General features: G+C 39.6%; 1 protein-coding gene across 1 annotated transcript; it reads right to left on the reverse strand.

Annotated features, from left to right (window-relative positions):
• Positions 1–2,214: 2,214 nt before the first annotated feature.
• LOC122012880 (peroxidase 21-like) lies at positions 2,215–3,929 on the reverse strand. Its single transcript, XM_042569540.1, has 5 exons — positions 3,602–3,929; positions 3,384–3,535; positions 3,109–3,297; positions 2,861–3,026; positions 2,215–2,783 (listed from the first exon to the last, which is right to left on the reverse strand). Exons 1-5 carry the CDS (start codon positions 3,912–3,914, stop codon positions 2,374–2,376), a joined length of 1,230 nt encoding a protein of 409 aa, XP_042425474.1. The 5' UTR covers positions 3,915–3,929; the 3' UTR covers positions 2,215–2,373.
• Positions 3,930–19,580: the final 15,651 nt, after the last annotated feature.

The following is a 19,580-nucleotide window of genomic DNA, read 5'->3' on the forward strand; positions in this document are numbered from 1 at the left end:
AAATTCGACTTCCTTTGGGCCAACACATTATGCACATGATACTTTATTCATGAACTTCCTTAGTTAGCTTATGTTTTCTAGCATCACTCACAATGCTTCTAATCGGCCATATAGTGCCCCTACCTTTGGGCTAACACACCATGTGCATGATCAAGAAGTTTAACTTAATTTGTGATCTTCCTTTAAACATATATCCGGCATAAGAATGATTTTCCTTTGGGCAATTGCCCTTGGCATGAACATACATTCCTCTACACTAATACCCCTAGCCTCCCCAATAGTTCTCACTTTGGTGATAGTATAGGTTTGACTAAGTAGCAAGAGCGAAGAAGAATCCAGGAAGAAATTGCTGAAAACTAAGCTAAATTCAGTTATCAATCGATTGATATTAGATATCAATCGATTGACACCCTTTTAATCGATCAAGTATGGATGTGAATCGATATACGCGTGCCAATCGATTGATCAATTGATTGAACACATATGAATCGATCCACTGATCAATCCAGAAGTCTTCTGTTCGCTCGTTCATCCACCCCAATCGATCAACTGATCGATTGACTAATGTCAATCGATTCGTCAATCAATTCAGAAATCTTCTGTGGATAACTTGGCAAACTCTGATTGATTGACTGATCGATTGGTGAATCCCGATCGATTAACCGATCGATCTAGAAGCTCTCTGTTGGCTTCTCTCAATTTTCAATCGATTGGTAACCCCAGTCGATCAGCTGATCAATCCAAAAGCGTTATGTTTGATTCCTGCAACCTTCAATCGATTGACTGATCAATTGGTGACCCCAATCGACCAATCGATCCATCCAGAAACTTTCTATTTAAATCCTGCAACCTTTAATCGATTGACTGATCGATTGGTGACCCCAATCGATCAGCCAATCGATCCAAAAGCTTTTTGTTTGAATCTTGCAACCTTTAATTGATTGACTGATCGATCCAGGAGCTTCCTGTTGGATTCTTGTCGCGATCGAGCAATCTAAATTGATTGATTCCTCATGCAAATTGATTGGTAAAAACCAATCGTTAGTTGATCGACTCCGGACCCTTCTGTTCGCGAAGCTACGACTCCCAATCGGTTGGGAACCTTCCCTATCGATTGATATTAGCAAACACCCATTTCTGAAGGTGATTTTCTTCCCTAAAATCATGCCGCCAATCTCGTTCTTCGTAGATAATGCGAAAAAATTTGATTCGCAGGTTAAATCCTAATCTATCCATACTACATTCAACGAATAAACATCAATTCACTTATCTATATGGATAAATACAAAAAAATTGATGTATGTATACAAAAATATTGAAAAATAATCTTTACGCTTTAAAAGCTGATAATAAGTCAATCCTAAGCTCTGATACTAATTGAAAGACTTGCAATACATTATGTATGAGCTAAAGGATGCATCTACAACAGGATTTAACTTTTATAAATCTCTAAACCTCTATACAAATCGAAACGATAGCTCATGAATGACTAATCTAAATCTATCACAAAAGAGTATTGCTTCTTCCTCGTCACCCCGAAGTTCCTGTGATTGTGGAAAAGTCTTCTATAGGAGTGGACGGTGACAATCCTTAATCCTCTCACAATGGGTAAGAAAGAGGTTGAAGAAAGCTCTAGAATCTTGTCCTAATTCATGAGCATCTTCCTTTATATACCACGCTCATTATATAGGGACTATCCACCTTAAAGTTTATTCATTATTAACAACTCATCAATATTAATGAACTAGGTTTTGGATCTATATATTGAATCCATATCCATTTAATCTAAACCCTCTTTATATGTTTGAAATATTAGATCACTTAAATGAGTTTAGTTATTTTAATGATGACAAAAGGCGAATACGCTCGCCCCCCGCGCCCTCGTCAATCCGTCCTAAAGTCAACATGGAGGAGGTAAATCACGGACGACTACTAACCTTTGGAATAATGACTAGCACATAAGGGAGGTATTTATCTCGGCTTTGTCGAGATTCGAACCCTAGACCTCATGGTAACAACATCTCATGTGTTAGCCACTAGACCCATCCGAAGGGACATACTTTGCCGAGTTTAGTTACTTTAATGATAATTAATTATATGTGTGTCAATCAATCTTATAGAGATTAAGTTCACCTACTTGTACTTAATCCACTCTTATCTCATCCTGAGTGGTCTAAAAATGCTCCTGTTCTTGCAAGATCTAAAAATGCTTGCTTTTCCAACATTTCGGTTTTACCTTTGATTCCTTTTCCATTAGTTTTCCCCATATATCACTATATCTGCACTTGCACATTGTGCTTATTGATTACAAACTTGATACACTTCGACACGATATTACACACAGCAGTTACATTATCACACAGCCTGCAGCGCTTATGCAGCAGCGTTGACGAACCGGCAGTCTCTCCTGATCTCCCCTTCATTCCCGGTCAGCGGATTGTTCTCCGACATCAACAGCATCGCCTTCGCGAACTGACTGTAGAAGTAGCTGTTGTCAGCTGCCATCAGCTTCACAAACTGGGCAGTGGCTGGGTAAGAAAGCAGCTGCTGGTCGACCTTGAGCAGCCCCTTGTGATTCAGCAAGTTCTTGTAGTACATGTTGTCAATTATCATCGGCGTTTCGCGGTCGTTCCGGGAGTACAGCACTGCCTCCGGGTCAGGGTTCGGTGACGGGCAGCGATTGAGGACGTACTTAGCATACTCGGGGTCAAAGGTCGGGTCGACAGTGGGGTAGAGGCGGCCGACGAGGTTGACGCAGTGCACTCGGCCAACAGAGTGAGCCCCTAAAAGCAACAAAAAGGATTGAGTCGACTCTGTTTACTTGGCGAGTAGAAAATAAGAAAAACAACCAGACAAGTACCTAAGAGAGCAACAGTTCTTTCCGCGTCGATTCCTATGGATTTGAATCTGGAAAGAACGACGGACATGGAGTCATTGTGGTTGGGAATTGACTTATCGGTCACGTCTGCGTGACTTTGCTTGCTGTCCCTTCTACCAGTTTTCATGGGGATGAATGGACCTCCAAGCTACAAAGAAAACCCATCGGATTATTTTTTGTAAAAAAAAAATGAATATATATATATATAAGCGTATTTATAGTCATCGTACCATGACTACACCTTCTCTTGCAGAGAGAGCAACGATATCGGCACAAGACACAGTGGCAGGGCACGCCCTCTCCAGGGCTTCCTTGATGGTGTTCACGTACTTGAAGTTTCTCATGCCAAAGCTCCTATCAACTGATTGCTCAGACAGAATGGTACCGGCCGTTTCCAGCAACAAAGACGCATCACAAGACTGCGCTCGACAACAATTCACAGCTCAAAACACAAACATTAATTTTAGTCTGATCAGAAATAAGGAATTGATTAAGCAAATCTGACCTCGACCATGCAGTCATGGAAGAGATTCCTGACCCAAGACACAGCTGTGTTGCCATGCTCGTTGTAGAGCTTCACAACCTCTTGCTTAACAATCTCCTCGGCCTTGGGGCAGCTCTTGGAGTAGAAGTTTAGTTTGAGGCCAACACCTTCTCCTGCAAAACCAGTTCAAGTTCAAAATTTGTGATACAGCCATAAGAAAAGTTGTGAATTGAACTGACCTCTGGAAGGAGAACTCCAACATGCAAGGATTAATATAACGAACACTCTCGTCTTTGTGTCCATCTTTTTTCTGTCCCCTTCAGCTGCCAGTTGATGAGAGAATGATTCCTTGCATCTCAATTTATATGTGACGTGGGGAACACGAGAGTAACTTGTACTCAGAAATTTGGTTGTGAGAGATTCTGTGAAGTTCTTATCTTGACACTGATGCAGTGGCTCCACCAAGTGGCCAGTCGTCAAACCACACGCAAGTTCACGGGAAGTCCTCACCGACACTCCGAGGCAGGACAAGCAACAATCTGCAAGAGCCATTTCATATGGAAAAATGGTGGGTACAATTGTTCATTAAATTCAACTTCTTCAAGAGATAATAAATCATTGTATATTTGTAAACCATATAATTTGCATTGCTTGATTGCTTATGCATGTGCATGGCTCTCGGTTGTTAGTGCATTGCTATCGCCTTATCGACGATCCTTATCCATGGTTTCATTTATTGGTCCACTAGAGCCAATTTGTAAGTGGACCACAATGGAGCCGTTATAGGGTTAGGTATGATTGTTATGGTGACCATATGAGTGATTAACATTTGATTCCATAGTCACTTGCTTCATCACTCCAAATTTCTGTCTAAAAGTTCCTGGTTACGATGGTGTAAAAACTTAACTAAAGATAGCGCTTGGTTTTCTAGGTTATCAAGTGTCATAAAACCAGTGATGATCTTATTTATCGTGTTGTTAAAGATTGCTAGCTTTCAAACAATCACAAATGTCGTCTCTTTGACAATAAACACTAAAGGATTATACAAGAAAGTGACCTTTGTTGGCCCTGAATGCACACTGCTGAGGAATAGTAAACAGATACAGTAGTAAAGGTGATAAAGTGGATAGTTTTAAATTAATAGTAGGCCAATCAAGAACAATGGCCTTGTCCTATATGAATCAAAGATCGTTGATGAGTCTATTTTGCAGGCTGGCAATCAATTAACAAGAAAATGACCTCTGTTGGACAGAATAGTTAAGCTGGTATAATTCCAAAAATGAGAAAGTGGATACTTTGTTTATGCTGTCAAATACAGAACTCACCTTTCGTCTTTCTGTTACCTTACAAGTATAATCTGAATGAAGCCATGGAAGTAGAAGGCATTTTATAGCACATAAGCAAGCATTTCCTCCAAAGACGGCAACTTTCATGGCCTGATTCATGGCTAGGATATGAGAGGGATGTCCTTTGCGATTTGATACGTCAAAATGATAGTAGCACTAGCAGCCGAGCATTACTGGAGATACCCATTGAAAGTATTTTCCATATCTTTGTGTGGCATGCACAATTGAGCTTGGCATAAACATACAGGCTTCAAGGGATTCTCGACTCTAGAAAACTACGATTTTCAATTCTAGTGGTGGAATAATATTGATTATAGCTTAACAACCACGATGGAATCCATCCTGAGAAACATCAACCAGATTTATATCAGCAAGTAATACTATTAACAACAAACACTGAATTTTAAAAAATACTGTTTCTATAAGTTGATTGGTTTTGCAGATGAAAGTAATATAATCAAACTTGCAGTGACATTCTAGGGGATAGTTATCAGATTAGTGGCGTGCAAAATCTATTTGAAGGATCAGGAGCTTTAAAGAGTTAAACACAAACATTGAAAGATTTGCATGATCTAGAGTTGTTGGTAAACCTCCTAAGGCAATGAAATGGTCTTGGTAATTTAAGAGTAAGATAATCCGACTTAATTAGTTATATGATAAATCAATAGTAAAAAAATTCAAAGGAGGCGTGCTACAGGAGGATAGTTAGCAAAGAATGTAAATACTGAATGTGAGTAACCTGGCAGTTCAGGATCTTGTTTCTCAAGAGGTAGAGTGACTAGAGTCTAATAATTCATCATATGCCTTGGCATCTCTTTCAGCAGGCTTACTTAACATGTTCAAGCGCTCAAATAAACAACATTTTTTTTATCAATTCGATGTCCATGCCCACACAGAAGGAATAAAATACAGTTTAAAGACGCATTTCTTAAACTATTACTCTATCAAATGCTTGGAGTCAGACCCTATGAATGTCAATTTCATAACGTGAACAAACTGTGCAGATTGAAATTCCAATCTTTTCAAGTGGGCATTTAAAAAAATTAGAATTTCATTCTTAAGTTTTGAAGCAAAAGGAAACATAATGTTGAATCAACTATTTTGCTAAGTTACCTAGATGTGCAGGCGATATATTTTATAAACTAAATGCAACCAAATATAGTTCAAATTTATATTGTTGGATATTTTAAATAAATGAAAAAACTTGAAGAAAAAGTCATAACTTTTGGGAAAAGTCACAACATTTGGTCATCTTAATATCATGATGTACTTGATTATCTATAAAATGACTAAGTTAGATGGAAAGAAAACACATTCTTGCTCTCCTTTCCTCTTGTTTTCTGAATTTTCTAATCCTATAGGATATTTGGTCTTTATGGTGCACAATTTATAGATCAAATAAAGCCTTAAGGATAATATTTAAAACACGATTTGGAGTTTAAGATCGGTCTTGTTTGTGAGCACTAGCCTCGTAATACACCAACAATCTTAAGTCTTTATGCTACTGTTGGTCCAAGGTAGACTGGAGGGAGGGGAGGTGAACTGGCTGTTAAGAAAAACCTTCCTCGACTTTTAACTCAGATTAAAAGAAACAAAATAAATGAACAACAACAAAAATGAGGCCAAAAGAGTTACTTGGTTACAATCAAGGAGGTTGTTAATCCAAGGGAAGTAAATGCATTAAAAATCTCCTTTTTTGAAGGCGGAGAAACCTCTTACACTTGTTGGAAGCTCAGAAAGTAGTTAGGAAATGAATACAACAATTCTTACCTATTTCCTAGGTCTAGGGGTCTTTTTATAACCCCTGAAAAATCTTATCCGTGGTTGGAAGGTGCCTTCCACAAAGCTGGAAGGTGCCTCGAGGTGCAGTAGATAAAAGTTTATCTACTGCCAACGAAAATATCTGTCTAGTCGAAGGCGCCTTCCATGACCATGGCTGGTTGAAGGCGCCTTCTGCCTAAAGGTCGTGGAGGCGCCTTCAACTCCTATTGAAGGTGTCTCCAGCAGCTTCATAGCTCATTTTAGCTCTTCCGCTACTTTGATTGTCTGGGTGATTTCGGCCAACCAAAATATGACTCACAAGAACCCAATTTTCGACTTTCTCCTTGAGCAGGCTTCCGCTCCGACTTCTCGTCCCTCGAACATCGCCCACATCCTTCTCCTCCACCAGTGTACTCTTTCGTAGCACCCCGCCCCTCGGATGTACCAAGCCCGTCGACTCCTTTTTCGTGTCATCTTTCTCGCTAGCTGCGTCTTCCGCTCAACTTCTTATGTTCCTAAGCTCTTGTACACTTAGACACAAGGGTTAAACACTAACAGGACCTAACCTGATTTGACTGATCACATCAAAACTACCACGGGGTACCAACAATCTCTCCCTTTTTGATGTGATCAAACCCAACTTAAGTTAGGGTAAACCATAAAAAAAATAGTTATAAAAATTTTGCAAGTAAGATTTTACAAGTACAAAATTAAAATTTGTAATTTGTTGCATTACTCTCCCCCTAGATTTAATCTCTTACCATTTCCCCTTTAGATCACATTAAAAATGAGATACTTTTAAAAGTTTAAGAGTAAAAAAAAGTCTAACTGTTAAAAAGATAAGAGTTAATTAAAAAAATATTTTAAATTTTTTAATAGAAAATTAAGGCAATTTTATAACTTCTTAATGTTTAACAGTTAGTCAATTAAATACTTATTTTAATAATTAGCTTTCAGGCTGTGACGAGGCACTAGGCCTTCTTGGATATTGGAACAACAACCATTTTTTAGACAAAACCTCTTAAAGAAATTCAATATTTAATTTTCTCTAAAAGCCTTAAGTCAAAAAACAATTAATCTAAATATGATTTTGGAATTCAAAATAGATGTTGGACAAAACAATATGTTGCTAGAGATTTTTGGAGACTTAGCTAAATTTAAAATTACAAAATCTAAATTCAACTTACAATCGAGATGACCTGAGCGGATAATCTCATGTTGCCAGCAGGGGTTGCTTTCTGCTACGTGTCGAAGAGCGGCTGCTCGGACTCAGTCGACGAGCGGACCAGAGTGACCGAACAGTACGATCGGGTGGTCAGAAAGGCCTAGTGAGAGGCAGGCCGGGCGAGCTGACAGGCAAACAAGCTGGTCGGGCGAAGCAGTCAGGCCGAGCGCGGACAGATCGGTCTAAACAGACAGGTTAGGAGTCAATCAAGTCGGTCGATCGGGCGAAGCAGACAGGTCGAGCGCAGACTGGCCGATCGAGCAAAGCGGACAAGCCGGGCGCAGACTAGCCGATCGGGCAAAGCAGGCAAACAGGTTGGGAAGATGCAGGTCGGGCGAAGCAGTTAGGCCGTCCGAGCGAACAGACTGGCCAATCGAGCGAGCAGACAGGCAAGTCAACCGAGCAAGATGTAGACCGGGCGAGTGGAGAGGCCGACCGAGCGGATGAAGAGACCAACCGGGAAAACTGACCGAGGCCTGCGACTAACACAGTATCCTTGAAATAGATTCATCCCCACCTCCAGCTGTGCTTCGAGGCTTACTTGGGTCGTTTGTTTCCTAGGATACAACGGTTTGACCGTGATCCCCACCAAGCACTGGTGGTCACGGCGAACTGAGTGGCACCCGATCGCTATCATGGGCATTCTGCCGAGCAGGAGTTTCACGACAGAGGAGGGGAATGAGGTGGAGAGCTTCTGCTTGCTTCGCTGCGTGTGTGTTCTCTGCCTGTGATCGCAACCTCCTTATATAGGAGCTCAGATCAACGACAGCGTTAATGGTCGATTAATGACCATTACTAACTAAGCAGTAAACGTCTACTGTTTCACTGATTATTACTCGAACGTTTAGATTCTGCATTAATCTCAAACTTAATGCATCCATTACAGCAGCAAAAGGTTTATGTGGCAAAACGTTGGTTGTTCCACTTGGACGAATTTTGCCCCGATCGATTCGGCATTCGGCGCGCGCAGGTCGTGCCTGCACACGAGTCAACATGGTTCAGTGCAATCCGGGCCCTGGATGCATGTGAATCAATATAAACCAACCATCATGCGTGAGAGAGAGAACTTCTCCCCATGCATTTGTTCACATCCTCAATGCATGTGAATCAATATAAACCAACCATCATGCCATGAAACTCCCAATATGGGACTAAAGACCCATTCATAATAGAGTCTCTTTCCGCTTCCACTTCTTCTCCATTCACTTATATTAAACAATCCCCCACATGAATGGAGATAGGGTATGTAATAGCATTCAGCAGTTGAGTCAAGTATAGGATAGGTAGGTTTTACCCTCTGAACCTTCCCTTATGAAGATCTGGTTGCTTACTGGCTGATAGTAGATACGATGTCCTTGAACTATACTGCCGTCTGTGTAAGCAATGACAAATTTCACCCAAGACTCTCCCTGATACAACTCAGTTCTCATGAGTGTGTTTCTTCTTGGCCATGAACACATCTGCTTCTGTGAGAAACTCTAAGAATTGTGCCTCCAATTCTCTTCGAAGTGACCCCACTTCTTTCTCACAAAGGTGATCCCTCAAGAGTTGTCATATACTCTTCTTGATCTTTAAAAGTCCATCGCCTTACCCTTGTCTAGTAACTGTTCCATTGGGTTATCCCCCACAGTGTGTCTAGTCAGTGCATATTAGTTGTCTCTTTGAACCTAGTTCTTGGGATCTCCAGTCAGCATAGGTTGGGTGCCCTCTGAACTGATCGCTGACAACGGCATCAAGCCCATTCCTCGTGAGGAGCTTGCAACTAACTCTCGATTTAACTCTTTGGTTAGCGGATCCACTAAGTTATCCTTTGACTTCACATAATCAACAGTGATAACTCTCGTTGAGAGTAGTTGTCTAATGGTATTATGTCTACGACGTATCTGTCTAGACTTACCATTATACAGATGGCTCTATGCCCGACCGATTGCTGATTGACTATCGCAATGTATGCAATTCGCCAGCACAAGTTTCGACCATCGTGGAATATCTTCTAAGAATTGTCGTAGCCATTCATCTTCTTCACCACATTTGTCAAGAGTTACAAATTCAGATTCCATCATGGATCTCGTTATTACGGTTTGCTTAGAAGATTTTCAGAAAATGGCTGCACCTGCTAAAGTGAAGACATATCCACTCGTAGGATATTTGGTCTTTATGGTGCACAATTTATAGATCAAATAAAGCCTTAAGGATAATATTTGAAACACGATTTGGAGTTTAAGATCGGTCTTGTTTGTGAGAACTAGCCTCGTAATACACCAACAATCTTAAGTCTTTATGCTACTGTTGGTCCAAGGTAGGCTGGAGGGAGGGGAGGTGAACTGGCTGCTAAGAAAAACCTTCCTCGACTTTTAACTCAGATTAAAAGAAACAAAATAAATGAACATCAACAAAAATGAGGCCAAAAGAGTTACTTTGTTACAATCGGGGAGGTTATTAATCCAAGGAAAGTAAACGCATTAAAGATCTCCTTCTTTGAAAGCGGAGAAACCTTTTACACTCGTTGGAAGCTCAGAAAGTAGTTAGGAAATGAATACAGCAATTCTTACCTATTTCCTAGGTCTAGGGGTCTTTTTATAGCCCCTGAAAAATCTTATATGTGGCTGGAAGGTGCCTTCCACAGAGCTGGAAGGTGCCTCCAGCGAGGCGCAGTAGATAAAAGTTTATCTACTGCCAACGACAAAATATGTCTAGTCGAAGGCGCCTTCCATGGCCATGGCTGGTTGAAGGCGCCTTCTGCCTAAAGGTCGTGGAGGCGCCTTCAACTCCTATTGAAGGCATCTCCAGCAGCTCCATAGCTCCATTTTAGCTCTTCTGCTACTTTGATCGCCTGGGTGATTTCGGCCAACCAAAATATAACTCACCAGAACCCAATTTCCGACTTTCTCCTTGAGCAGGCTTCCGCTCTGGCTTCTCATCCCTCGAACATCGCGCACATCCTTCTCGTCCACCAGTGTACTCTTTCGTAGCACCCCGTCCCTCGGATGTACCAAGCCCGTCAGCTCCTTTTTCGTGTCATTTTTCTCGCTAGCTGCGTCTTCCGCTCGACTTCTTATGTTCCTAAGCTCTTGTACACTTAGACACAAGGGTTAAACACTAACAGGACCTAACCTGATTTGGCTGATCACATCAAAACTACCACGAGGTACCAACAATCTCTCCCTTTTTGATGTGATCAAACCCAACGTAAGTTAGGGTAATGTTGGTTGCTACTCGAAAAACCTAATGGTTCCACTGTACAAAAATTTTGTACAAAGGTCTGAACCTTTTCCTAACTACCATGTGTTCTTTTAAATTAAACTCGGATCACCTGCGGAACTTAACACGTTTGATCCTAAGTTTAATTTATTTGTTCTTTTAGATTTAGACTTGGATCTCCTGCGGAACTTAACACGTTTGATCCAAATCACCTAGGTTATTAATTCCATTAAATATTAATTTCCAAAATTAGCTTCCAGGACTACATGGCGAGGCACATGACCTTCTTGGATATGGGAACAACCACCACCGCCTAGACAAAGCCTTTTAAGGAAAGCTAATATTTAATTTCCTTAAATAACTTTAGGTCAACCGAAAGAATAATCAAATCATAAGGAAAAGAAAAAATAAAAGAACACAATATCGAAAACAAATTCGAAATACTAGAATCGCATGCATCTTGTATTTGGTATTTTTACAAAGAAATAAAACTAGTATGATGCGGAAATTAAATACTAGTATACCTTTTTCTTTTGCAAACAAAAACCTCTAGGTCTTCTACCGTATTCCTCTTCTAACCTCGGACGTTGTGTAGGCAACGACCTTCCGAGATGAGAACCACCAAGCACCTTTTTCTTCCTTGCAAGTTTCGGCCATCAAAACTTCTCCTAGGATGAAGAGGTTCGGCCACCACCACCATGCTCCAAGGGATGCTAGAAACAAAGCTTTCTTTCTCTCCTTTTTCTTCTTCTTCTTTAAACTTGATCCGGCCACCATATGAATCTCCACAAGAAGGATGAGGTTCGGCCATCAAAGAGAAGAGAGGAGGAGAGGATGGCCGGCCACACTAAGGAAGAAAAAGAGGGAGAAAAATAGAATAGAGTTCTTGTCATGAAGGCACCTCTACCCCCTCTTTTATAATCCTTGGTCTTGGCAAATAAGGAAATTTTAATAAAAACTTCCTTAATTCCTTTGCCATGAAAAATAAATTTAATTGATATAAAATCAATTTCTCCTTTATTAATCAACATGGCCGGCCACAATAATCTAAGCAAAGGAAATTTAATTCAATCAAGAATTAAAACCTTCCTAATTTGTTTCCGGAAATTTTAAAATAAAATTTCTCTAATAATTTTTATCCCTTCATGATTGGTTTATAAAAAGGAAATTTTATAAATTAAAATCTTTCTTTTAAACATGTGGATAAAAGAAAGTTATCTCTAAAATTAAAATCTCTTTTAATCTACAAATAAGGAAAGATATAAAATCTTTTCTTAATCTCTTGTAGAAGCTTATAAAAGAGAATATTTAATTTTAAACTCTCTTTTAAATCATGAACATGGTTAAAAAGGAAAGTTTTTTTAAAATTTAAAATCCACCTTTTAATCAACAAATAAGGAAAGATTTCAAATTTTAAACTCTCTTTTAAACATGTAGATGATTTACAAATAAGGAAAGTTTTTACTAAAAATTAAAACCATCCTTTTAATCTACAAATAAGGAAAGAGATTAATCTCTTCTCTTAATCTTTTGTAGAAAGCTATAAAAGGAAATTTTTAATTTTTAAACTCTCTTTTAAAACCATGATATCCACATAAGAAATAATTTTAATAAAAATCCTTTTTAATATTCTAGTGGCCACCCAAGCTTGGGACCCAAGCTTTGGCCGACCATCAACAGCTCATCCACTTGGTCTTGGCGGCCCTAGCTTGGGTTCCAAGCTTGGCCCCCATTGGATGGGTAAGAAGGTGGTATGTGGTGGGTATAAATATCTATATACAGCTTACGATAGGGACCGAGAGGAGGAATTGGTTTGTCTCCCGATAAAATTAAGCTTCCGTGTTCGCCCCAACACACAACTTAATTTTATCAATAATAATCATTCCACTAAGAAACTATTATTGAACTACAATCCCAAATTACATTTGGGCTCCTTCTTATTATGAGTGTGTTAGTCTCCGTGTTTATGATGTCGAATGTCCACTAATGAGTTACTGACAAATCATTTAATTAATATCTTAGTCCAAGAGTAGTACCACTCAACCTTATCGTCATGTCGGACTAAGGCCACCTGCAGGGTTTAACATGACAATCCTTATGAGCTCCTCTTGGGGACATTCTCAACCTAGATTACTGGGACACAATTTCCTTCTATAATCAACAACACACACTATAAGTGATATCATTTCCCAACTTATCAGGCTTATTGATTTATCGAACTAAATCTCACCCATTGATAAATTAAAGAAATAAATATCAAATATATGTGCTTGTTATTATATTAGGATTAAGAGTACACACTTCCATAATAACTGAGGTCTTTGTTCCTTTATAAAGTCAGTATAAAAGAAACGACCTCTAATTGTCCTACTCAATACACTCTAAGTGTACTAGTGTAATTATATAGTTAAGATAAACTAATACCTAATTACACTACGACCTTCCAATGGTTTGTTCCTTTCCATCTTGGTCGTGAGCTACTATTTATAATTTATAAGGTACTGATAACATGATCCTCTGTGTGTGACATCACACACCATGTTATCTACAATATAAATTAATTGAACAACTACATTTATAATAAATGTAGACATTTGACCAATGTGATTCTTATTTCTAGAAAAATGTTTATACCAAAAGCTAGGCTTTTAGTATACATCCTAACAGGTAAACCATAAAAAAAATAGTTATAAAAATTCTACAAGTAAGATTTTACAAGTACAAAAATTAAAATTTGTAATTTGTTGTACTACTCTCCCCCTAGACTTAATCTCTTACTATTCCCCCTTTAGATCACATTAAAAATGGGATACTTTTAAAAGTTTAAGAGTAAAAAAAAGTCTAACTGTTAAAAAGATAAGAGTTAATTAAAAAAATGTTTTAAATTTTTTAACAAAAAATTAAGGCAATTTTATAACTTCTGAATGTTTAACAGTTAGTCAATTAAATACTTATTTTAATAATTGGCTTTCAGGTTGTTGTTAGAGTGTATACTAAAAGCCTAGCTTTTGGTATAAACATTTATATAGAAATAAGAATCGCATTGATCAAATGTCTACATTTATGATAAATGTAGTTACTCAATTAATTTATATTGTAGATAACATGGTGTGTGGTGCTACACACAGAAGATCATGTTATCAGTTCCTTATAAATTATAAACAGTAGCTCACGACCAAGATGGAAAGGAACAAACCATTGGAAGGTCGTAGTGTAATTAGGTATTAGTTTATCTTTACTATATAATTACACTAGTACACTTAGAGTGTATTGAGTAGGACCATTTGAGGTCGTTCCTTTTATACTGACTTTATAAAGGAACAAAGACCTCAGTTATTATGGAAGTGTGTGCTCTTAATCCTAATATAATAACAAGCACATATATTTGATATTTATTTCTTTAATTTGTCAATGGGTGAGATTTAGTTCGATAAATCAATAAGCCCGATAAGTTGGGAAATGATATCACTTATATTGTGTGTTGTTGATTATAGAAGGAAACTGTGTCCTAGTGATCTAGGTTGAGAATGTCCCCAAGAGGAGCTCATAAGGATTGTCATGTTAAACCCCGCAGTGGACTTAGTCCGACATGACGATGAAGTTGAGTGGTACTACTTGGAGCTAGATATTAATTACGCGAGTTGTCAGAACTTACTTAATTAGTGGACATTTGTTATCTTAAACATGGGAGACTAACACACCATAATAAGAAGGAGCCCAAATGTAATTTGGGATTGGTGTAGTTCAATAATAGTTCTTTAGTGGAATGATTATTATTGATGAAATTGATGTTCGGGCAACACGGATGCTTAATTTCATCGGGAGACCAAAACCAATTCCTCCTCGGTCCCTATCGTAGCCTCTAGTATATAGAGATTTATACCCACCGTGATACCCACCTTCTTACCCATCCATCGGCCAAGCCAGCTTGGAACCCAAGCTAGGCCAAGACCAAGTGGATGAGTATGTAGGTGGCCGGCCAGTCTCAAGCTTAGGTGGCCGCCACTAGAATATTAAAAGGATTTTATTAAAATTATTTCATGTGGATATCATGATTTTAAAGAGAGTTTAAAATTAAAATTTCCTTTTATAACTTTCTACAAAGATTAAGAGAAGAGATTAATCTTTCCTTATTTGTAGTTTAAAAGGATGATTTTAATTTTGGTAAAACTTTCCTTATTTGTAAATCATCTACATGTTTAAAGAGAGTTTAAAATTTGAAATCTTTCCTTATTTGTTGTTTAAAGGAGGATTTTAAATTTTAAGAAAACTTTCCTTTTAACCATGTTTATGATTTAAAGAGAGTTTAAAATTAAATATTTCCTTTATAAGTTTCTATAAAAGATTAAGAAAAGATTTGATATCTTTCCTTATTTGTAGATTAAAAGAGATTTTAATTTTAGAGATAACTTTCTTTTTATCCACATGTTAAAAGAAAGATTTTAATTTATTAAATTTTCTTTTATAAACCAATCATGAAGGATAAAATTATTGGAGAAATTTTATAAATTTCCGAAGCAAATAAGGAAGTTTTAATTGGTGTTTAAAATTTTATTTGCTTGGAGAGTTTATTGTGGCCATTGAAATTTGAAAAGAAAAAATTGTTTTAATTAAATAAATTTTCCTTTTCATTGACAAAAGAATTAAGGAAGTTTTTATTAAATTTTCCTTATTTGCCAAGACCAAGGATTATAAAAGAGGGAGTAGAGGAGGCTTCAAGGCTAACGACTCTATTCTATTTTTCTCCCTCTTTTCTTCCTTGGGTGTGGCCGACCCTTTGTTTTCTCTCCTCTCCTTGGTGTGGCCGAAACTTTCTCATGATGGAAATAGCTTTGGTGGCCGGAAGAAGGAGAAGAAGGAGAGAAAAGAAGCCTCTTTTCTAGCATCCCTTGGAGCATGGTGGTGGTGGCCGAACCTTTTCATCCTAGAAGAAGTTTTGATGGCCGAAATTTGCAAGGAAGAAGAAGGTGCTTGGTGGTTCTCATCTCGGAAGATCGTTGCCCACACAACGTCCGAGGTTAGAAGAGGAATACGGTAGAAGATCAAGAGGTCTTTCCAAAAGGTATAACTAGTAATTTTTCTTTCCGCATCATACTAGTTATTTTTGGAAATAATACCAAATACAAGAGGCATGCGATTCTAGTATTTCGAAGATGTGTTTTTTTGTTTTGTTTTTCCTTGTGATTTGATTGTTCTTTTCGGTTAACCTAAAGTTATTTTAGGAAATTAAATATTAGCTTTCCATAAAAGGTTTTGTCTAGTCGGTGGTGGTTGCTCCCATATCCAAGAAGGTCATGTGCCTCGCCATGTCAGTACTGGGAACCAATTATGGAAATTAATATTTAATGGAATTAATAACTTAAGGTGATTTGGGTCGAACGTGTTAAGTTCCGCAGGAGACCCAAGTCAAAACCTAAAAGAACGAATAGATTAAGTTTTGGATCAAACGTGTTAAGTTCCGCAGGCGATCTAAAATTTAATTTAAAAGAATACATGGTAGCTAGGAAAAGGTTCAGACCTTTGTACAAAATTTTTGTACAGTGGAACCTCTAGGTTTTCCGAGTAGCAACCAACAGTTGTGACGAGGCACTAGGCCTTCTTGGATATTGGAACAACAACCACTTTCTAGACAAAACCTCTTAAAGAAATTCAATATTTAATTTTCTCTAAAAGCCTTAAGTCAAAAAGCAATTAATCTAAATATGATTTTGGAATTCAAAATAGATGTTGGACAAAACAATATGTTGCTAGAGATTTTTGGAGACTTAGCTGAATTTAAAATTACAAAATCTAAATTCAACTTACAATCGAGATGACCTGAGCGGATAATCTCATGTTGTCAGTAGGGGTTGCTTTCTGCTACGTGTCGAAGAGTGGCTGCTCGGACTTAGTCGACGAGTGGACTAGAGTGACCGAACAATACGATCGGGCGGTCAGAAAGGCCTAGTGAGAGGCAGGTCGGGCGAGCTGACAGGCAAACAAGCCGGTCGGGCGAAGCAGTCAGGGCGAGCACGGATAGATCGGTCTAAGCAGACAGGTTAGGAGTCAATTAAGTCGATCGATCGGGCGAAGCAGACAAGTCGGGCGCAAACTGACCGATCGAGCAAAGCGGACAAGCCTGGCGCAGACTAGCCGATCGGGCAAAGCAGGCAAACAGGTTGGGAAGATGCAGGTCGGGCGAAGCAGTTAGGCCGACCGAGCGAACAGACTGGACAATCGAGCGAGCAGACAGGCAGGTCAACCGAGCAAGATGTAGACCGGGCGAGTGGAGAGGCCGACCGGGCGGATGAAGAGACCGACCAAGAAAACTGACCCAGGCCTGCGACTTACGCAGTTGCCTTGAAACGGATTCATCCCCACCTCCAGCTGTGCTTCGAGGCTTACTCGGATCGTCTGCTTCCTAGGATACAACGGTTTGACCGTGATCCCCACCAAGCACTGGTGGTCACGGCGAACTGAGTGGCACCCGATCGCTATCACGGGTACTTTGCCGAGCAGGAGTTTCACGACAGAGGAGGGGAATGAGGTGGCGAGCTTCTGCTTGCTTCGCTGCGTGTGTGTTCTTTGCCTGTGATCACAACCACCTTATATAGGAGCTCAGATCAACGACAGCGTTAATGGTCAATGAATGACCATTACTAGCTGAGCAGTGAAACGTCTACTGTTTCACTGATTATTACTCGAACATTTAGATTCTGCATTAATCTCAAACTTAATGCATCCATTACAGCAGCAAAAGGTTTATGTGGCAAAATGTTGGTTGTTCCACTTGGACGAATTTTGCCCTGATCGGTTCGGCATTCGGCGCTTGCAGGTCGTGTCCGCACACGAGTGAACATGGTTCAGTGCAATTCGGGCCCTGGATTTGCACCCCCCTCTGCGCACCCACGTGTGAGCGAGAGAACCTCTCCCCATGCATTTGTTCACATCCTCAATGCATGTGAATCAATATAAACCAACCATCATGCCATGAAACTCCCAATGTGGGACTAAAGCCCCATTCATAATGGAGTCTCTTTCATCTTCCACTTCTTCTCCATTCAGTTATATTCAACAATTCCCCACATGAATGGAGATAGGATATGTGATAGCATTCAGTAGTTGAGTCAAGTATAGGATAGGTAGGTTTTACCCTTTGAACCTTCCCTTATGAAGATTTGGTTGCTTACTGGCTAATAGTAGACATGATGTCCTTGAACTATACTGTCGTCTGTGTAAGCAGTGATAAATTTCACCCAAAACTCTCCCTGATACAACTCAGTTCTCATGAATGTGTTCGTTCTTGGCCATGAACACGTCTGATTCTGTGAGAAGCTCTAAGAATTGTTTCCAATTCTTTTCGAAACGACCCCACTTCTTTCTCACATAGGTGATCCCTCAAGAGTTGTCATATACTCTTCTTGATCTTTAAAAGCCCATCGGCTTACCCTCGTCTAGTCACTGTTCCATTGGGCTATCCCCCACAGTGTGTCTAGGTAGTGCAGATTAGTTGTCCCTTTGAACCTAGTTCTTGGGATCTCCAGTCAACATAGGTTGGGTGTCCTCTGAACTGATCGCTGACAACGACATCAAGCTCATTCCTCGTGAGGAGCTTGCAACTAACTCTCAATTTAACTCTTTGATTAGCGGATCCGCTAGGTTATCCTTTGACTTCACATAGTCAACAGTGATAACTCCCGTTGAGAGTAGTTGTCTAATGATATTATGTCTACAACGTATCTGTCTAGACTTACTATTATACATATGACTTTGTGTTCGATCGATTGTTGATTGACTATCACAATGTATGCAAATCGCCGGCACAGGTTTCGACCATCGTGGAATATCTTCTAAGAATTATCGTAGTCATTCAGCCTCTTCACCACATTTGTCAAGAGTTACAAATTAAGATTCCATCGTGGATCTGGTTATTACGATTTGTTTAGAAGATTTTCAGGAAATGGCTGCACCTGCTAGAGTGAAGACATATCCACTCGTAGACTTAGAGTCTTTTATGTCGGTGCAGGAAGCATCCGACGATCGAACTCGTGTTTTGATAATGGCAAAGGATTCAAAGTTAAGGTGTTTTGTCTTCTAACAAGTCTACTTGAGGATTTCAGGAAAGTCCTAGCTGCGGATAGGCAAAGGGAAAAATCCTAAGGGGTGGTAACCCTAGGTCATAGGGGGTGGTAACCCTATGCGGAAAGTCTTGGCAGGTCGATGACTTCAGGCAAAAGTCCTAGGGGGTGGTAACCCTAGGTGGAAAGTCCTGGTGTCGTGAACCAGGTGAAAGACTGGACTAGCCGGGAAGCGGATGTCCAGCAGAAAGTCTGGAAGCATCGAGTGCTGAGCAAAAGTTCAGTCGATCTGGAGGATCGACTGGCAACAGGTAAATCTCCTGAGTGGAGTAGGTGAGGACGCGTTCCCCGTAGAGGGAATAGTAGGCGTTGGGTCGACCTAGGGTTTCCGGTGGGAAATCCGAAGTCAGACCCGGACAGTCTGGAGACTGTTATAAACATTCTTTATTATCCATACTGTTATTTTGTGCTAACTTTGTGTTGCAGGATGTTGTTTGGGACTAACATGTCTTGCAGGTACAAAATAACGAAGATTTGCCTCGGATGAACAGTATCCGAGGCGCCTCCATGGAGCTTGGAGGCGCCTCGGGTGCAAAAGCTGACCTGGCTGCGAAGCTTCAATGGAGGC

This window comes from Zingiber officinale, chromosome 8A (assembly GCF_018446385.1).
Source record: "Zingiber officinale cultivar Zhangliang chromosome 8A, Zo_v1.1, whole genome shotgun sequence".
Lineage (NCBI taxonomy): Eukaryota > Viridiplantae > Streptophyta > Magnoliopsida > Zingiberales > Zingiberaceae > Zingiber > Zingiber officinale.